At 46.9% G+C, this 21226-nt stretch overlaps 1 protein-coding gene across 4 annotated transcripts in view; it reads left to right on the plus strand.

Annotated features, from left to right (window-relative positions):
- The window catches only part of adgrd1 (adhesion G protein-coupled receptor D1), a 249766-nt gene that overhangs the window by 122895 nt on the left and 105645 nt on the right, over positions 1–21226 (plus strand). For 3 of the 4 annotated variants that reach the window (XM_068054587.1, XM_068054586.1, XM_068054588.1), the window contains 2 exons: positions 6623–6726; positions 11960–12071. In XM_068054587.1, the coding sequence (XP_067910688.1) occupies positions 6623–6726; positions 11960–12071 (216 nt within the window). The remainder of the gene's footprint in view (positions 1–6622; positions 6727–11959; positions 12072–21226) is intronic. The other variant, XM_068054590.1, reaches the window with a different exon arrangement.

The raw sequence follows: 21226 nt of genomic DNA on the forward strand, positions 1-21226 counted from the left end.
CTGTTGTTGGTGTAACTTACATATTCACCAAGGTGAATGATTAATTGTTTCTAAGTATTATCATAACTAAAATCGATGCAGCGCACCCATTTCAAGCAAGAAGAAAAAAGCACTGGGAAAAGATGGTGCATGAATTCATCTGATGTTTCCTGAGTTGAGTGGTTCCAGTTATGGAGAGAGTTTAGAAATTACGGATTGTTTCACTTGATCGGAGAAGTGGATCAGAGTTCCGGCTAGAGAGACTGATTCCAGGAGCTGAGCTCATTCTCAATGTATTCTGAAATCTAGGACTTGTTTTAAAGAGTAATGAGAGAACATGTTTACAATAATTGCAGAACATTTAAAGGGGCAGATTAAAAACGGTTTCTTTACATGCAGTTGTTGAAGCACGGACCTTAATCAATTCCTTTATAAAGGGAATTTGATCATTGCTTGAAAAAGAGAAATATTGAAAGGGTATGGGGAAGTGGGTAGGAGAGTGGAGTTAGCTGTGGCTCATCTCTGAGTCAGAATGTTGTAAGTTCAACTTTCACTCCAGAGACTTAAATATTTGGGATTAGACTGGGGGGAATGTTAAAGGGTATGGGACGTGAGTGGGACTAGACTGTGTGGGGTGTTAAAGGGTAGGATGTTGAGGGGGTGAATGGGATTAGACTGGTTAGTGAGTGGAGAAAAATACTGTGTCGACTTGTTGGGCTGATTGGCCTTTTTATGTGCTGAACATTCTATGCTTTTACAATGATTAAAAAAGGTTCTTGTCAAATATCCTCATGTAAATAGACATCATTTTCAATCTCAGTGTGATTTACAATTCGTTGAGACGCATTGTGTAGAATGTCACCGCACGGAAAACAGAATGTGACATCGCCCCACCCCGAGACAAAGGAAAAACTGGCAGAGGCTTTTTCATCAAACAAGATAGTGAAGGAGAGTGTGAGAGCAAGAGAGTGAGAGAACGTGGGAGAGAGAGGGGGAGAAGGAGAGAGAGGGAGGGGGAGCGGGAAGGTGGGAGAGAGAGAGTGAGAAGGAGGGAGTGTGCAAGCAAGAGAGGGAGTCAGAGTGAGGGAATCAGAGTGAGAGGGAGAGTGAGCGAGCGAGGAAGGGATATATGAGGATTCACTATGAACACTGGGCTTTTCTGAATTGATGACATTGCTGGTCTTTTAACTCTGGTGCTTTCCCCAGTCTCCAACATTTTCTAAACCGGACCCAGGAAATGTTGAAATTAGCCTCAACTACAAATTCTCTTTATAAAGCAGCTTTAACAGAGTAAAACTTCCCAAGGCACATCACAGAAGCAATTATTAATCAAGATTTAACATGGAGTCACATAAGGAAATATTAGGGCAGGTGACCAAAAGTTTGGTCAAAGAGGTAAATTTTAAGGAACATCTTAAAGGAGGAGGGAGAGAGGGGCGGAGAGGTTTAGGGAGGGAATTCCAGAGCTTAGGGCCCCAGGCAGCTGAAGGCACGGCCGCCAATGGTGGAGCGATTAAAATCAGGATCCACAAGAGGCCGGAATTGGAGGAGCACAGAGATCTCGGAGGGTTGTAGGGGCTGGATGAGATTACAGAGATAGGGAGGGGTGAGGCCATGGAGGGATTTGAACACGTGGATGAGAATTTTAAAATCAAAGCTTTGCTTAACTGGGAGGCGAAATGTCAGCGAGTAACAGTGAGGTACTGAGTGAATGAGACTTGGTGCAAGTTAAGGTAAGGGCAGTGGAATTCTGGATGAGAAACTATCCTTTGGATAGCTGAAGTGATCTTTGCACTTTCAGTTCCTTGTAGTCAGCGCAAATAATTGTGGAATCAGGTATCAGTTTCCATAGCTGCGATAAAATATTTCACAGTGGTAATCTGAGATCACAAATACGCTTCAAACTCTGGTTTTGTATGAGCTATACATTCGACATTAATTTAATATATTTACCCTCAGCCTTCTAATGAAAAGCAGATTGCAGACCACTGGGAAGACACAATCTGGTTTCATGTGTTGTTGTTGCTGGCAGTGCACTCTGAATAGGCGGCAGATTTTCATGTGATCTCACTTTGTTGAAATGGTACCAATCAGTTCTCTTCGGCTGTGCTTGAATATTGAGGTTTTCTACATTCTAAGAGGTGGAGATTCTGCTTTGGGTGCAGCACCCAAAAGGCACTTGAAATTCTGCTGGTTAGGTCTGCTAAAATACATTTGCTTAATCACAAATAAAAAAAAACTTCCATGAACTTGCAGAATGGGCTAGTGCACTAGAAGGCAATTATTTCATTCTATTAAAAAGTATTCCTTGATGTATTTAAGAGCGTCGCAGTTTTATTAGTACAGTTGGAAATGGGTTTCTCACCAAAAATAAGCTTTTTTAATCAGGGAGTCCAGTCTTCTATCTGTGAGTCAACTGATTTAAAATCACTGCAAATGTCATTAAAAAAAAATTATACTGAACCATTTAATAGTTTAATTGGTATGCACTTGTCAGTTTCTTCGTAAATTAATTATTTTTTTGAAATTAAAAGTCTTTTAAACCATGCCCACGGGTGCCTGTGCACTTAAGCAAATGAGTGTAATTTGATTCTGAACCAGCGGAATCTCACAATTTACACAGTGGTGGCTGGTTTTGTGGACGGGATCTGTTTCAGACAAAATTCAACCTTAACCCAGATCGCGAAAAGCGTGCACACAGTGGTTTTGGGCGTGACTCAACTCTGTCTAAAATTCTCCAATCGTTTGTGCTGGTTTGGTCAATTCTGCCCTGTTGAGATGATATAACATGCATAAATGAGCGAAAACTCAATCCCCAAGTGCGTTGCAAGTCGTTCATATAAAAAAAAACAATTGAATATCACAGCCAACCTCCTGCAATGGACTCAGAGAAACCACACAGTCTGCTCATGTCAATTCTCCACCTGCTCTCTCCTGCAATGGAGCCTCACACTTTGGGGAGTATTTATCACATAATAGTGCATGCACAACCCATAATTTTCCGTCAGTAATAAATTTTGGGTAGTATGTGTCATTTCAACAATTTTGTTTTATTCGTTCTTGGGATGTGGGTGTCACTGGCCAGGCCAGCATTTATTGCCCATCCCTAATTGCCCTTGAGAAGGTGGTGGTGAGCTGCCTTCTTGAACCGCTGCAGTCCATGTGAGGTAGGAACACCCATAGTGCTGTTAGGAAGGGAGTTCCAGGAGTTTGACCCAGCGACAGTGAAGGAACGGCGATATAATTCCAAATCAGGATGGTGTGTGACTTGGAGGGGAAATTGCAGCTGGTGGTGTTCCCATGCATCCGCCGCCCTTGCCCTTCTAGGTGGTAGAGGCCGCGAGTTTGGAAGGTGCTGTTGAAGGAGGTGTGGTGAGTAGCTGCAGTGTATTTTGTAGATGGGACACACTGCAGCCACTGTGCGGCAGTGGTGGAGGGAGTGAATGTTTAAGGTGGTGGATGGGGTGCCGATCAAGTGGGCTGCTTTGTCCTGGGCGGTGTTGAGCTTCTTGAGTGTTGTTGGAGCTACACTCATCCAGGCAAGTGGAGAGTATTCCATCACACTCCTGTAGATGTGCCTTGTAGATTGTGGACAGGCTTTGGGGAGTTACTTGCTGTAGAATTCCCAGCCTCTGACCTGCTCTTGTAGCCACAGTCTTTATATGGCTGGCCCAGTTAAGCTTCTGGTCAATGGTAACCCCAAGGGTATTGATGGGGAGGGATTCTGTGATGGTAATGCCGTTAAATGTCATGGGGCAATGGTTAGATTCTCTCTTGTTGGAGATGGTCATTGCCTGGCACTTGTGAGGTGCGAATGTTACATTTACACACTTCAGAGCCAGTGCAAGTGGAGAATTTATCCCAGTTTTTTATTAGGGCAGGGAGGGCACATTGCATAACACTCCTGTGTAGGAGCATTAGGAGCAGGAGCAGGCCATTCAATTCGTTGAATCTATCAGATCATGGCTGGTGTGAACCTTAGCTACAATTCCCATCTTTGCTCCATATTGCTTAAAACTCTTCTCCAACAAAAATCCATCAACCTCAGCCTTGACATTTCCAATTAGCCCCAGCATTCACAGCCTTTGGGGGAGAGAGTTCCAGATTTCCACTACCCTTTGTGTGAAAAGGTGCTTCCTGATTTCATTCCTCAATGGCTTGGCTCTAATATTATTACACTGCTGTTAACAGCGAGGTGTGTCAGAAATAATCAAAGTGTATTAACGTTAATGAGTGCTTGTTAGAATTGCATGATTTCAACAGATGATAAGACCATGTATTGGGAAAAACACAGAATCCATAAACAAGCCTTCAAAAAGCCTCAAACAATATCCCGAACCAATAAATATATGGTTTGGTAAACTGTGTGCAGATTAACAGGAATTCATCAATTGGACCCTGTGATTGGAAACAAAAATCAATGTGCGACTTGGTCAGACTCTGCACCTTTCCTCAGTATATCACAGTCCCTGATTACACATTCTATCACCAGTTCAGTATCAATACGAAATAGGACTTGCCAACGCCGGTTGGATGTTTTGTCACATGACCTCTCACCCTGCCCAGTCAAACAGCCTTTCCTCCCCCATCTCCCGTATATTTATAACTAATAAAAGTGTTTGGATAAAACTCAATAAAAACACTTTTTTCGTGTTGGAGTAAGTGATTAATCGTTAATCTCTGGAGACACCAGAGTAATCCTGGAGGGTTGGCAACCCTGATGCAAAGCACTTTGAACTGACAGTACACTTGTGTGATGTAAATCCAGGATTAAAACCCAATCTCACTCTTCCTGGGAGTTACTCTCTTGGCTTCACTCTGGAATCAGGTTGGACTCTGACTCTGGATTTGGGCTCTGTTTATACTATAACCTTTATTTCACAGATGTTGGAGTATAAGAGTACAGAAGTCTTGCTGCCATTTTGGGTTGAGATGAGGAGGAATTTCTTCACTCAGAGGGTGGTCAATCTGGAATTCTCTACCCCAGAGAGTTGTGGATCCTCAGTCATTGAGTATATTCAAGACTGAGATCGATAGATTTTTGAACACTATGGGAATCAACAGATTTGGGGACAAGGCAAGAATGTGGAGTTGAGGTAGAAGATCAGACATGATCTCATTGAATAGCAGAGCAGGCTCGAGGGGCTGAATGGCCTACTCCTGCTCCTATTTCTTATGATTTTATAACTGTAGCACCCCATGTCAAGTTTTTTATAACTCGTTGCTGGGATTTGAGGGTCGCTGGCTAGGCCTGTATTTATTGCCCATCCCTAATTGCCCTTGAGAAGGTGGTCTTCTTGAACCACTGCAGTCCTTGGGAAAACACATTAGAGTAACACTAAAGTCACCATGCAACTGCAGACTTAAATGTTTATCAGACAAAATTTAACACTGAGCCACATAAGGAAATATTGGGACAGGTGGCCAAAAGCTTGGTCAAGGAGGTAGGCTTGAAGGAGTATCTTAAAAGAAGCATCTACCCTATCAAGCTTGTAAGAATTTTATACATTTCAATGAGATCACCTCTCATTCCTCTAAACTCCAGAGAATATAGTCTACCTCCTCAATCTCTCCTCATAGGACAGCCCACTCATCCCAGCGATCAGTCTGGTGAACCTTATGGCAAGTATATCCTTCCTTAGGTAAGAAGACCAAAACTGTGCACAATACACCAGGTGTGGTCTCACCAAGGCCCTGTAGGGATTTGAAAACAAGGATGAGAATTTTAAAATTGAGGTGTTGTCAGACTGGGAGCCAGTGTAGCTCAGCGAGCACAGGGGTGATGGGTGAACGGGACTTGGTGCGAGTTAGGACATGGGTTTCTGAGAGTTGGATGAAGTCAAGTTTGTGGCTGGTGGAAGGTGGAATGCTGGATAGAGATTGTTGCAATAGACAACACCTTAAAACTCTAACTCATTACACCAAGTAGGTGCTTTTGTCTATTGTCTTTACAGCCCTTGGAGAGCTGGTGTAGGTCACGATAAACAATAATGGGTTCAAAGAATTGACACGGATGTTACTGACGTACAATTCATGTAGTGTTTCAAAGCCAAGGGTTTATGAGGAGCCTTCAGTGAATAAATACAAAGCTACCCAGTGGCCCAATTCTTGGTCACCACAGAAAGTCTTGGGTGCAAGGAGAGCATTGTTAACACTGTCGTCAGAACAGATGTGCCGCCCATTAACAGCGAATTTGTGGAGTGAATTTGGGGTCTCGACTCAGGATTTGCAGGTGTTCTAAAGAAAAGAAAGAACTTACAATTCTATAGCACCTTTCACAACCTCAGGCCATCCCAAAGTACTTTGCAGGCAATGAAGCATTTTTGAAGTGTAGTCGCTGTTGTGATGTAGGAAACGCGGCAACCAATTTGCGCACAGCAAGATCCCACAAACAGCAAAGGGATAATGACCAAATAACCTGTTTTTTTCAGTGATATGGATTGAGAGATAAATATTGGCTGAGGCACCGAGGAAAACACTCAGACTCTGTGATTACTGAGAGAAATGCTGGTTTAAAATAAAACCCTCATCAATGATAAGGAAGTTGCCATCATTTAGTCCAGTGATAGAAACCGCTGATGTAGATTTGCTATTTTCTTTCTGAATAAAAAATTGTCTTTTTTTTCTCTGTCGTTCTGAACAGCTGGAGCAGGTACACAAGGTGGCGCTCTCTGCCATCACATACGTTGGCTGCTCGCTCTCCATTGTCTGTCTGACTGTCACACTCATCATATTTGGCATCTTGTCGTGAGTACCTTCAATACTCTCCTCACTGTCCCACTCAGCCCTCACCTCTAGATTTGGATGCTGGAAATATTTGGAGGGGGTGTAGGCTTGCAGTGGGTTAAATGATGGCAAAGGAGGCACATTTCAGAACTTAAGAAAAATGTAAATTCTGTTATAGTTTATTGTTTTTTTAAAAAGTCACAAAGTGATCCCACCCTTCCCCACACACACATACACCCGTCTCCCTTACACACATATATAGACACTGACTCACACTCACACACTCTCACTCCCTCACACAATCACTCACACAATCACTCACACAATCACTCACACACACACACACACACCCACTCACTCCCTCACACACATTCTCTCTCCGCTATCCTTGGCTGATTTACATATCTCAGTTACAGTACAATCCTCTGTAGCAGTTGCCAGTTTCCACTGATACGGAGCCGACAGACACATTCTCTCAGCTTTCTCCATTCGAACCGTCAGGCAAATCTCCTCTTGCCAGTCTCTATACATCACCTCCGGAAAATCTTTGTCTGAGTGTGTGAGAGAGAGGCTGTGTGTGTGTGAGGGTGTGAGCGTGTGTGTGAGGATGTGTGAGTGTGAGTGTGTGTGTGTGTGTGAGGGTGTATGTGAGGGTGGGTGTGTGAAGGTGTGAGTGTGTGTGTGAGTGTGTATGTGAGAGTGTGTGTGTGCGTGTGTGTGAGTGTGAGTGTGAGAGTGTGTGTGAGAGTGTGTGTGTGTGAGTGAGTGTGTGAGAGTGAGTGTGAGTGCGTGTGTGTGAGTGAGTGTGAGTGTGTGAGCATGTGTGTGACAGTGTGAGTGTGTGTGTGAGTGTGTGTGTGAGAGTGTGAGAGTGTGTGTGTGAGTGTGAGTGTGAGTGTGTGAGTAAGTGTGTGTGAGTGTGAGTAAGTGTGTGAGTGTGAGAGTGTGTGTGTGAGAGTGTGTGTGAGTGTGACTGTGTGTGTGAGTGTGAGCGTGAGAGTGTGAGTGTGTGTGTGTGTGTGTGAGCGTGTGTGTGTGAGTGTGTGTGTGAGTGTGAGAGTGTGAGTGTGTGTGAGTGTGTGTGTGAGTGTGAGTAAGTGTGTGAGTGTGAGAGTGTGTGTGTGAGAGTGTGAGTGTGTGTGTGTGTGTGAGAGTGTGTGTGTGAGAGTGTGTGTGTGTTAGCGTGTGTGTGTGAGTGTGTGTGTGAGAGTGTGTGTGTGAGAGTGTGTGTGTGTGAGTGTGAGTGTGTGAGTGAGTGTGTGAGAGTGTGTGTGAGAGTGTGTGTGAGTGTGAGTGTGTGTGTGTGAGTGTGAGCGTGTGTGTGAGTGTGAGTGAGTGTGTGAGTGTGTGTGTGAGAGACTGTGTGTGTGTGTGTGTGTGAGAGTGTGTGTGTGAGAGTGTGTGTGAGTGTGTGTGTGTGTGTGTGAGAGTGTGTGTGTGTGAGAGTGTGTGTGAGAGCGTGTATGTGTGTGTGTGAGAGTGTGTAGTTGTGAGAGTGTGTGTGTGTGTGAGAGTGTGTGTGAGTGTGAGTATGAGTGTGTGTGAGTGTGAGTGAGTGTGAGAGTGTGTGTGTGTGTGTGAGAATGTGTGTGAGTGTGAGAGTGTGAGAGTGTGAGAGTGTGAGAGTGTGTGAGTGTGTGTGTGCATGAGTGTGAGTGTGTGTGTGTGAGAGTGTGTATGTGAGAGTGTGTGTGTGTGCGTGTGTGTGTGAGAGTGTGTTTGTGTGAGAGTGTGTGTGTGTGTGAGAGTGTGTGTGAGAGTGAGTATGAGTGTGTGTGAGTGTGAGTATGTGTGTGTGTGTGTGAGTGAGTGAGTGTGTGAGAGTGTGAGTGTGTGTGTGAGAGTGTGTGTGTGTGTGAGTGTGTGTGTGTGAGACTATGTGTGTGTGAGTGTGTGTGTGTGACTGTGTGAGTGTGTGAGACTGTGTGTGTGAGAGAGTGTGAGTGTGTGTGTGTGACTGTGTGAGACTGTGTGTGTGTGTGTGTGTGTGTGTGTGTGTGTGTGTGTGTGTGTGTGTGTGTTTGAGTGTGTGTGTGAGAGGGTGTGTGTGACACCATGCTAGGTGTGGACAGGATCAGGCTGCTCTGTGATCCTCTTGCTCATGGTCAATATTATCACCAGCACGGTCAAGCCAGCCGTTCGAACAGTGTCTGTCACTGAAGCAGTGAGAGGAATCGCTGATATTGCTGGAGAAGGACAGAAGACTCGCAATAATAATTCATAACATGAGCTTTCTCCCAGAGAGAAGAGAGGCTAAATAACTGACATCACCAATATCCTCTTCCCCAACCCATGGTCTGCTTCGTCACTTCATATAATGTCTTTGTCAAATTCTTTCCCTAGTATCATCATTAACTGTCATTCCTCCAGGCAGGGAATTTGTTTATTTGATCATTCCCAGTTTCCTAACCTTAATTCTCTATTTGTGCTCTCCATCCAGTTTATCAAGCTCCTCTACCTTGTTTTTATTTCTGTTTCACTCTGTTGTTTAATAGTTTTATAGCCTCGGGGCAATTTCTTGCTGCATAAGGGCATATGGTCATAAGAACTAGGAGCAGGAGTAGGCAATTCAGCCCCTCAAGCCTGCTCCGCCATTCAATACGATCATGGCTGATCTCATCTCAGCCTCAACTCCACTTTCCTTCCCGTTCTCCATAAACCTTCAACTCTTTCCTAATTAAAAATCTGTCTATCTCCTCCTTAAATTTACTCAATGTCCTGGCACTCACTCTGGGGTAGTGAATTCCACAGACTCAACCCTTTGAGAGAAGTAATTTCTCCTCATCTCAGTTTTAAATCTGCTACCCCTTATCCTGAAACTATGACCTCTCATTCTAGATTGCCCCACCAGAGGAAACATCCTCTCTATGTCTACTTTGTCAATCCCCTTAATCATCTTATATACCTCAATTAGATCTCCTCTTATTCTTCTAAACTCGAGAGAGTAAAGGCCTAAGCTGCTCAATCTCTCTTCATAAGACAAACCCTCATATCTGGAATCAATCTAGTGAACCTCCTCTGAACTGCCTCCAATGCAACTACATCCCTCCTCAAGTAAGGGGACCAAAACTGTACGCAATACTTCAGGTGCGGTCTCACTAATACCTTGTACAATTGCAGCAACACTTCCCTACTTTTATATTCTATTCCTTTAGCAATAAATGCCAAAATTCCATTTGTCTTCCTTATTACCTGCCGTACCTGCATACTAGTTTTCTGCAATTCATGCACGAGGACACCCAGATCCCTCTGCACCGAAGCACTCTGAAGTTTCTCTCCATTTAGATAATAATTTGCCTTTCTATTCTTCCGACCAAAATGGATAACCTCACACTTACCCACATTAAACTCCATCTACCAAATTTTGGCCCATTCACCTAATCTATCCATATCCATTTGGAAATTTCTTATTTCTTTATTGCAACTGTTTCCTGTGCTCCGCTCTGATCATCTCAAAATCTGTCTTTCAAGTGTTGAATGCTTCAATTCTGCTCAGTCTCTATTCCACAATTAGCCTCACCTGAACCTTTAGAAAACGGTGTTCATTGGCCGCTGATTTTCTCTGCACTCTCCTGGCCCAATAGCACCCCTGCTCACATTGATCAATTGTTCCATGTTACAATCTAATATTGGTTCAAAGGTCATTTTTCCCTCCCTTTTCATCCTTTATTGATTTCCCAATTTATTCCTGGTAAATTGAAATCACTCAGAACAGCTGCATCTTTTCCCTTAGGAACATAGAACTTGCTAGACAAAGGAAAACCAAGGTTAGAAGTGTGAGAATGGGAGTATCAATGTAAAGTTACTGGACGAGTAATCCAAAGGCCTGGATCTGTGAATTGAATTAATTAAATAAATCTGAAATAAAAAAGCTAGTCTCAGTGAGCATTGAAACTACTGGATTGTCATTAAAACCCATCAGGTTCACTAATGCCCTTTAGGGAAGGAAATCTGCTGTCCTTACCCGGTCTGGCCTACATGTGACTCCAGACCCACAGCAATGTGGTTGACTCTTACCTGCCCTCTGACCTGGCCTCACAAGCCACTAAAGAACTCAGCACCACCATCTCAAGGGCAATTAGGGATGGGTAATAAATGCTGGCCTAGCCAGCAACGCCCACATCCCATGAACAGATTGTTCATCACTCAATTAGGTGATTCTTGACTGTCAGTCAATCTTTATTTCCCTTCTCTGATATTTTTATCACTAATAAATGAAAGCTCTCAGTACTATTCTGGAAATTAATTAATCTTTAATTCCTGGAGTGTTGGCAATCCTGTCTTCTTGTTAAAGGCTTCAAGTGTGGACTTCAATTTAATGGAGTGGGGAGAGGAAAATAAATCTGGATCTGCTCACAAGCGGTTTCAATCCTGGACATATTCAAACTGTACCTAAACTGGAAGACAAGGAGAAAATAATAGATACTCACAAGCAGTCAGTCAAAATCTGTAAAGATAGGCTGACATTTTAGATATGGAACCCTTGGTCAGATGAAAGACTGATATCTGAAACGTTACTTGTCTTTTCTCTTCACGCATCCTAAGTGACCTGCTTGTTTGTATCACAGATTTCCATCGTTTTGTTTGCTTCTATTCTGAGTCTCCTGGCTGGGATCCGGACCTGTATCCATTCGCATCTCTGCTGCCCTGGTCCTAACTCGCACCATGTCCCGTTCACCTATCTCCCCTGTGCTCGCTGACCTACATTGGCCTCCCCTCCAGCAACATTTTGATTATAAAATTCTCATCCTTGTTTTCATATCCCTCGCCCCTCCCTCTCCCTGTAATCTCCTCCAGCCCCACAACCCTCTGAGATCTCTGAGCTGCTCTAATTCTGGCCTCTTGACCATCACCGATTTTAATCACATCACCATTCTCTCTCTTCCTTGAAGACAGTCCTTAAACTCTACCACTTTGACCAAGCTTTTGAACACCTGTCCAACTATCTCCTTATGTGGCTCAATATCAATACTGTTTAATAACACTCCTGTGAAGCACTTTGGGATGTTCTACTAAAGGCGCTGTATCAATGCAAGTTGTTGTTGTTTCAGTGGCTTTGGTCAAGACATTTGGTGGTTGTAGCAGATACAATCACACCAACAGCTGCTTGCTGGGATTATTGGTGTTCTATCTACATTGTCCACAGGGCATGTCTAGTCAATGTTGAGATTAATTGAGTTTATCATTGAGGCTGATGATGTTTTGAATGTGTGCATTTGTATTCATTCATATTATATCTCTTGACAATTGGCAGTTCCGTGAGTACGATCCGTAACCAACGTTACCATATCCATGCCAACCTCTCGTTTGCCATTCTCGTGGCTCAGATTCTTCTTCTGATCAGCTTCCGTTTTTTACCAGATACGGTAAGTGATAAAGCATTGTGGGTTTGGGGCAATCTTGGATAGGATTCATATTTCCTGTTTACTTCCTGTTTTCACTTCCTATTCACCCTAAGCTGAGTTACCACCTCCCTATTCGACAGGACTGCCTACTTCCACCTCCATATCAGTGCCCTACTCTGCCCCTGCCTCAGCTCATTTGCTGCTGTAACCCTCATCTGTGACCTTGATACCTGTAGACTTGACTATTCCAATATACTCCTGGCCAGCCTCCCATCTTACACTTGAGTTCATCCAAGACTCTGGCTTCTTCTGCATCCCCAATTTTAATCCCTCTACCATTGGTGGCCTTGCCTTCAGCTGCCTAAGTTCTGGAATTCCCTCCCTAACCCTTTCCACTTCTCTCTCTTCCTTTAAGATGCTCCTTAAAACCTATCTCTTTGACTAAGCTTTTGATCATCTGCCATAATAGCTGCTTATGTGGCTCGGTGTCAAATTTTGTTTCTGTAGCTCCCTTGAAGCTCTTTGGGACACTTTACTATGCTAAAGGTGCTATATAAATGCAAGTTGTTGTCATAATTTCTGGTCATGCTTTTTGTGTCGTCGTTCATCATTGTAAGTTGCTATGTCAACATTTCCCAGGCAATTTGGCTCTGTCAAATGTCACAGTGTAGTTGCAATCTCTGGCCAGTAGAAGGCTCCACACAGCCATTTCTGAAGGCTTGACTGCTATTGACTGCTGCCATCTTGTCAAAGTTTACCTTCTTTGATTGGCCACAGGTAAAATCATTGGTCAATTCACTGATGTATTTATGAAAGTGTAGAGTTTACCCCCCAGAATTCAATTGACAGGTGGGAAAGACAAATATTGCATTTATAATAATCCTTGGAAGAGTTTCTCACAGTAAGAATGAGCAGTTGTTTTATAAGGGCAGGAGTGTTAGACATTTAAAGCATTCTTTCGCTACAAAGTTTGATTTGTGCTTACAAGGTGAGTGCAAAGTTTGCATAGATTGGCAGCAACTTGTAAATTCCTCTCTCCCACCGAGTTAGCAAAGTCAGAATCAACAGCAGGAAACAATTGCCTTTCTCTCTCCATTTTTTTGGTATTTTTAGACACCTGCAAGTTCCTCTCCAAGTCACACACCATCCTGTCTTGGAACTATATCGCCGTTCCTTCACTGTCACTGGGTCAAATCCTGCAACTCCCTTCCTAACAGCACTGTGGGTATACCTACACCCCAAGGACGGCAGCGGTTCAAGAAGGCAGCTCACCACCACCTTCTCAAGGGCATTTAGGGATGGGCAATAAATGCTGACATAGCCAGTGACGCCCACATCCCATGAATGCATAAGAAAAAGTGTAACATTTAGGGTGTGTCACATGAAGTGTGACAGCTGTGCACTACATGAAAGATTTTTTACACATTCGCAGAGATATTGCCTTATCTGTCAGTTCAGTTACAAGTGCTGTGGAGTCAATAGCATGACCTCTTGCCCTGAAGCCCAATGCTCGAATGTGGAGTCAGGTATTGGAGTGTGAATCTCGGGATAGGGTCGGCTGACCAGAGTCTTGCAATGTCCAGGTGAAGCTGTTGCTGTTGGTACCATGGAGTCTCAGGGCAGGGAGCATAGGGCTGATCCGGATCTCGGGATAGGGAGCGTCGCTGATCCAGATCTCAGGATAGGGAATGTGAGGCTGATCTGGATCTCGGGATGGGGAGTGTTGCCAATCTGGATCTTGGGATGGGGAGTGTTGATGATCCGGATCTCGGGAGGGGGAGTGTTGCCGATCTGATCTCGGGGTGGGGAATGTGAGGCTGATCCGGATCTCAGGAAGGGGAATGTGAGGCTGATCTGGATCTCGGGATTGGGATTGTTGCCAATCTGGATCTCGGGATGGGGAGTGTTGATGATCCGGATCTCGGGAGGGGGAGTGTTGATGATCCGGATCTCAGGATCGGGAGTATTGGCGATCTGGATCTTGGGATAGGGAGCATCGCTGATCCGGATTTTGGGATGGGGAGTGTTGCCGATCCGGATCTCAGGATGGGGAGTGTTGATGATCCGGATCTCGGGATCGGGTGTGTTGGCGATCTGGATCTCAGGATGGGGAGTGTTGACGATCCGGACCTTGGGATGGGGAGTGTTGGAGAACCGGATCTCGGGAGGGGGAGTGTTGCTGATTGCTGAGTGTTGCTGGGAGTGATGATTTGGAGTTGGGGACCACGTGTAGGGTGTCAAAGTTTGCAGATGACACTAAGATGAGTGGCAGAGCAAAGTGTGCAGATGACTGTGAAACTTTGCAGAGGAACATAGATACATTGAGTGAGTGGGCAAAGGTCTGGCAGATGGAATACAATGTTAGTAAATGTGAAGTCATTCATTTCGGTAGGAGTAACAGGAAAAAGGATTATTACTTGAATGGTAAAAAGTTGCAGCATGCTGCTATGCAGAGGGACCTAGGTGTCCTTGTGCATGAATCGCAGAAGGTTGGTCTGCAGGTACAGCAAGTAATTAGGAAGGCAAATGGAATTTTGTCCTTCATTGCTAAAGGGATTGAGTTTAAAAGCAGAGAGGTTATGTTGCAGCTGTATTAGGTACTGGTGAGGCTGCACCTGGAGTACTGTGTGCAGTTTTGGTCTCCTCACTTGAGAAAGGATATACTGGCACTGGAGAGGGTGCAGAGGAGGTTCACTAGGTTGATTCCGGAGTTGAGGGGGTTGGCTTATGAGGAGAGACTGAGTAGATTGGGATTATATTCATTGGAGTTCAGAAGAATGAGGGGGGGATCTTATAGAAACATATAAAATCATGAAGGGAATAGATAAGATACAAGTAGAGAGGATGTTTCCACTGGCAGGTGAAGCTAGGACAAGAGGGCATAGCCTCAAGATTAGAGGGAGCAGATTTAGGTCTGAATTAAGAAGGAACTTCTTCACCCAGAGGGTTGTTAATCTATGGAATTCCTTGCCCAGTGAAGTAGTTGACACTTCTTCAGTAAACGTCTTTAAAGCTAAGGTAGATATCTTTTTGAACAATAAAGGAATTAAGGGTTACTGTGGGAGCGCGGGTAAGTGGATCTGAGTCCACGAAAAGATCAGCCATGATCTTATTGAATGGCGGAGCAGGCTCGAGGGGCCGGACGGCCTACTCCTGCTCCTAGTTCTTATGATCTTATGATCTCGGGATGGGGAGTGTTGGTGATCCGGATCTCAGGAAGGGAAGTGTTGCCAATCTGGATCTCGGGATGGGGAGTGTTGACGATCCGGATCTCGGGATGGAGAATGTGAGGCTGATCCAAATCTCGGGATGGAGAGGGTTGGCGATCTGGATCTTGGGATGGGGAGTGTTAGCGATCTGGACCACGGGATAGGGAGTGTTGGCGAACCGGATCTTGGGATGGGGAGTGTTGCCAATCTGGATCTCGGGATGGGGAGTGTTGACGATCCGGATCTCGGGATGGAGAATGTGAGGCTGATCCAAATCTCGGGATGGAGAGGGTTGGCGATCTGGATCTTGGGATGGGGAGTGTTAGCGATCTGGACCACGGGATAGGGAGTGTTGGCGAACCGGATCTTGGGATGGGGAGTGTTGCCAATCCAGATCTTTGGATAGTGAGCATCGCTGATCCGGATTTCGGGATGGGGAGAGTTGACGATCCGGATCTCAGGATGGGGAGTGTTGACGATCCGGATCTCGGGATGGGGAGTGTTGGCGATCCAAATCTTGGGATAGGGAGCATCGCTGATGTGGATTCCGGGATGGGGAGTGTTGGTGATCCGGATCTCGGGATGGGGAGTGTTAGCGATCCGGATCTCAGGATGGGGAGTGTTGACGATCTGGATCTCGGGATGTGGCGTGTTGGCGATCCAGATCTCGGGATGTGGACTGTTGCCAATCCGGATCTCGGGATGGGGAGTGTTGGTGATCCGGATTTCGGGATCGGGAGTGGACGATCTGTATCTCGGGATGGGGAATGTTGCCAATCTGGATTTCGGGATGGGGAGTGTTGGCAATCCGGATCTCGGGATGGGGAGTGTGGAGCTCTGGATCTCGGGATGGGGAATGTTGCCAATCTGGATCTCGGGATGGGGCGTGTTTGCGATATGGATCTCGGGATGGGGAGTGTTGACGATCTGGATCTCGGGATGTGGCGTGTTGGCGATCCAGATCTCGGGATGTGGACTGTTGCCAATCCGGATCGCGGGATGGGGAGTGTTGGTGATCCGGATTTCGGGATCGGGAGTGGACGATCTGGATCTCGGGATGGGGAATGTTGCCAATCTGGATCTCGGGATGGGGACTGTTGGCAATCCGGATCTCGGGATGGGGAGTGTGGAGCTCTGGATCTCGGGATGGGGAATGTTGCCAATCTGGATCTCGGGATGGGGCGTGTTGGCGATATGGATCTCGGGATGCGGAATGTTGCCGATCTGGATCTCGGGATGGGGAGCGTTGGCGATCTGGATCTTGCGATGGGGAGCGTTGGCGATCTGGATCTCGGGATGGGGAGTGTTGGTGATCCAGAATTCAGGATGGGATTGTCGACGATCCAGATCTCGGGATGGGGAGTATTGGTGCTCCGGATCTTGGGATGGGGAGCGTTGGCGATCTGGATCTTGCGATGGGGAGTGTTGAGCTCGGGATGGGGAGTGTTGGCGATCCGGATCTCAGGAGGGGGTGTGTGGAGCTCGGGATGGGGTGTTGGCGATCCGGATCTCGGGATGGGGAGTGTTGGCGATCCGGATCTCGGGATGGGGAGTGTGGAGCTCGGGATGGGGAGTGTTGGCGATCCGGATCTCGGGATGGGGAGTGTTGGCGATCCGGATCTCGGGATGGGGAGTGTGGAGCTCGGGATGGGGAGTGTTGGCGATCCGGATCTCGGGATGGGGAGTGTTGACGATCCGGATCTCGGGATGGAGAATGTGAGGCTGATCCAAATCTCGGGATGGAGAGGGTTGGCGATCTGGATCTTGGGATGGGGAGAGTTAGCGATCTGGACCACGGGATAGGGAGTGTTGGCGAACCGGATCTTGGGATGGGGAGTGTTGCCAATCCAGATCTTTGGATAGTGAGCATCGCTGATCCGGATTTCGGGATGGGGAGAGTTGACGATCCGGATCTCAGGATGGGGAGTGTTGACGATCCGGATCTCGGGATGGGGAGTGTTGGCGATCCAAATCTTGGGATAGGGAGCATCGCTGATGCGGATTCCGGGATGGGGAGTGTTGGTGATCCGGATCTCGGGATGGGGAGTGTTAGCGATCCGGATCTCAGGATGGGGAGTGTTGACGATCTGGATCTCGGGATGTGGCGTGTTGGCGATCCAGATCTCGGGATGTGGACTGTTGCCAATCCGGATCTCGGGATGGGGAGTGTTGGTGATCCGGATTTCGGGATCGGGAGTGGACGATCTGTATCTCGGGATGGGGAATGTTGCCAATCTGGATTTCGGGATGGGGAGTGTTGGCAATCCGGATCTCGGGATGGGGAGTGTGGAGCTCTGGATCTCGGGATGGGGAATGTTGCCAATCTGGATCTCGGGATGGGGCGTGTTGGCGATATGGATCTCGGGATGGGGAGTGTTGACGATCTGGATCTCGGGATGTGGACTGTTGCCAATCCGGATCTCGGGATGTGGACTGTTGCCAATCCGGATCTCGGGATGGGGAGTGTTGGTGATCCGGATTTCGGGATCGGGAGTGGACGATCTGGATCTCGGGATGGGGAATGTTGCCAATCTGGATCTCGGGATGGGGAGTGTTGGCAATCCGGATCTCGGGATGGGGAGTGTGGAGCTCTGGATCTCGGGATGGGGAATGTTGCCAATCTGGATCTCGGGATGGGGCGTGTTGGCGATATGGATCTCGGGATGCGGAATGTTGCCGATCTGGATCTCGGGATGGGGAGCGTTGGCGATCTGGATCTTGCGATGGGGAGCGTTGGCGATCTGGATCTCGGGATGGGGAGTGTTGGTGATCCAGAATTCAGGATGGGATTGTCGACGATCCAGATCTCGGGATGGGGAGTATTGGTGCTCCGGATCTTGGGATGGGGAGCGTTGGCGATCTGGATCTTGCGATGGGGAGTGTTGAGCTCGGGATGGGGAGTGTTGGCGATCCGGATCTCAGGAGGGGGTGTGTGGAGCTCGGGATGGGGTGTTGGCGATCCGGATCTCGGGATGGGGAGTGTTGGCGATCCGGATCTTGGGATGGGGAGTGTGGAGCTCGGGATGGGGAGTGTTGGCGATCCGGATCTCGGGATGGGGAGTGTTGGCGATCCGGATCTCGGGATGGGGAGTGTGGAGCTCGAGATGGGGAGTGTTGGCGATCCGGATCTCGGGATGGGGAGTGTTGGCGATCCGGATCTCGGGATGGGGAGTGTTGGCGATCCGGATCTCGGGATGGGGAGTGTGGAGCTCGGGATGGGGAGTGTTGGCGATCCGGATCTCGGGATGGGGAGTGTTGGCGATCCAGATCTCGGGATGGGGAGTGTTGGCGATCCGGATATCGGGATGGGGAGTGATGGCGATCCGGATCTCGGGATGGGGAGTGTTGGCGATCCGGATCTTGGGATGGGGAGTGTGGAGCTCGGGATGGGGAGTGTTGGCGATCCGGATCTCGGGATGGGGAGTGTTGGCGATCCGGATCTCGGGATGGGGAGTGTGGAGCTCGGGATGGGGAGTGTTGGCGATCCGGATCTCGGGATGGGGAGTGTTGGCGATCCGGATCTCGGGATGGGGAGTGTTGGCGATCCGGATCTCGGGATGGGGAGTGTTGGCGATCCGGATCTCGGGATGGGGAGTGTGGAGCTCGGGATGGGGAGTGTTGGCGATCCGGATCTCGGGATGGGGAGTGTTGGCGATCCAGATCTCGGGATGGGGAGTGTTGGCGATCCGGATATCGGGATGGGGAGTGTTGGCGATCCGGATCTCGGGATGGGGAGTGTGGATCTCAGGATGACCTTGCGTCCAATCTGTTTTGCGATGGGAGAGTATAACCTTACCCCTGTACTTTATTGGATTTATTGAACATTAAACACTTTACAACATCACGATCATTCCTTTAGCAGCTTTTAGCTACAGACATTAAAGACATGAATTACATTGTTATATTGAACTGTCTGTAACATTTATTAACTTCAGAAATTAAAGTTTAATTTGTCAATCATGACATTTATTAAAATCTGTCAAAACTTTCAAGCACTGGTCAAAAAATGCCATCCTTAAGTTCTTTATCGAATAATAAATCCACAAAACCTTACAGCCCCCATACACGCTGGTGTTTGTGGATAAATTAAACCCGTTATGATTACCAGATGTGTTTATATTCCACGTGGCATATTAGCGTAAACTAACTGGATCCCAGCCTCCTAATGGCTGCTCTGCATTAAGGAACCGCTGGTCACTTGTCTTACTACACTATTTCGAACCCTTTGTGTGCAGCTCCCTGCATGAAACTGGAGATGACTTTACTGTACTGAAATGGTGATGCAAATACAATATGGAGGTAAATAATTGTGTGGAAAATTCACAATAACATTGCTATAAAGTTTTATCTGATAATCTGATCCCAACATTCATCTAACGAACATACAGCATTGCACTGAGAGATAGTGTCCATGTGAAGCTGATTTACATCATCCCCCGTGCTCCCCACACGCTTATAACAGCTATCCTTGGTAATAAAAATATTATTAGTAAAGTAATCTAATTTCTGTCAAAAATGAATCAGAAAAAGTGATGTCAAAAAATAATCAAATTTCCTAACGAGCTCAAAATTTAAGAAAAGGTTCAGCTCATGTACAAGTGATCAAACATTATCTATTACTCCCTTTTCAACAGTTCTCAAGCCTTGCAATTAAATTTTCATGTTTTATTCCTGAGAATATGTCCTAGGAGCTGGTATTTGGAGCATTGATGCTATGGAGCTAACCTAGAAAATAAATAGAAGAAATTTTGCAAACTGTCTATTCACTCTTTCCCACTGGTTTGAAGGGATTTTACAGCCAGGTGTCGACTGGGCTCCATGGTCACACAAGGTCATGGGTTCACCCCCACGCCAGAGACAGGAGCACATAATCCAGGCCAACACTCCCACAGCAGTACTGAGGGAGTGCTGCACTGTCGGAGGGGCGGTACTGAGGGAGTGCTGCACTGTCGGAGAGTCAGTACTGAGGGAGTGCTGCACTGTTGGAGGGGCAGTACTGAGGGAGTGCTGCACTGTCGGAGGGTCAGTACTGAGGGAGTGCTGCACTGTTGGAAAGTGGAGTCACTGTTATAATGTTGGAAACACGACAGCCAGTTTGTGCACAGCAAGCTCCCACAAGCAGCAATGAGATCTGTTTTACTGATGATGGATGAGGGATAACAGTTGTTTAGGGCACCAGGAATTTGCACCCTGCTCTTCTTCAATATAGTCTCATGAGATCTGTTATGTCCACCTGAGAGGGCAGATGGGATCTTGCTTTGATGTCTCATCTGCAAGATGGCATCTCTGATAATGCAGCACTCTCTCAGTACTGCGCTGGGAGTGTCACTGCGCTGGGAGTGTCACTGCGCTGGGAGTGTCACTCCGCTGGGAGTGTCACTGCGCTGGGAGTGTCACTCCGCTGGGAGTGTCACTGCACTGGAAGTGTCACTCTGCTGGGAGTGTCACTGCGCTGGGAGTGTCACTCTGCTGGGAGTGTCACTCCGCTGGGAGTGTCACTGCACTGGGAGTGTCACTCCGCTGGGAGTGTCACTCCACTGGGAGTGTCACTCCGCTGGGAGTGTCACTGCACTGGGAGTGTCACTCCGCTGGGAGTGTCACTCCGCTGGGAGTGTCACTGCACTGGGAGTGTCACTGTGCTGGGAGTGTCACTCCGCTGGGAGTGTCACTCCGCTGGGAGTGTCAGCCTGGATTATGTACTCAGGTTTCTAGAATGAGACTTGAACACTTAAACCCACAATCTTCTGACTTGGAGGTGAGAGAGAGAAATTTACCCACTGAGCCTCAGCTGACACCTCAGTACCTACTGAGGAGAAAATGATAAATTCCACACTTCAAATTGAATAATACTTTCTCTAAAGATTAGGAACATCAGTCTTGTACACATGTTACACTCCAGTTGCACATGGCACATGGGTGCAGTGTTATTGGATCAAAGCCTGAGATATTCCGAAGCTAACAGCTGAT

This window comes from Heterodontus francisci, chromosome 23, assembly GCF_036365525.1.
Source record: "Heterodontus francisci isolate sHetFra1 chromosome 23, sHetFra1.hap1, whole genome shotgun sequence".
In the NCBI taxonomy this organism is placed as follows: Eukaryota; Metazoa; Chordata; class Chondrichthyes; order Heterodontiformes; family Heterodontidae; genus Heterodontus; species Heterodontus francisci.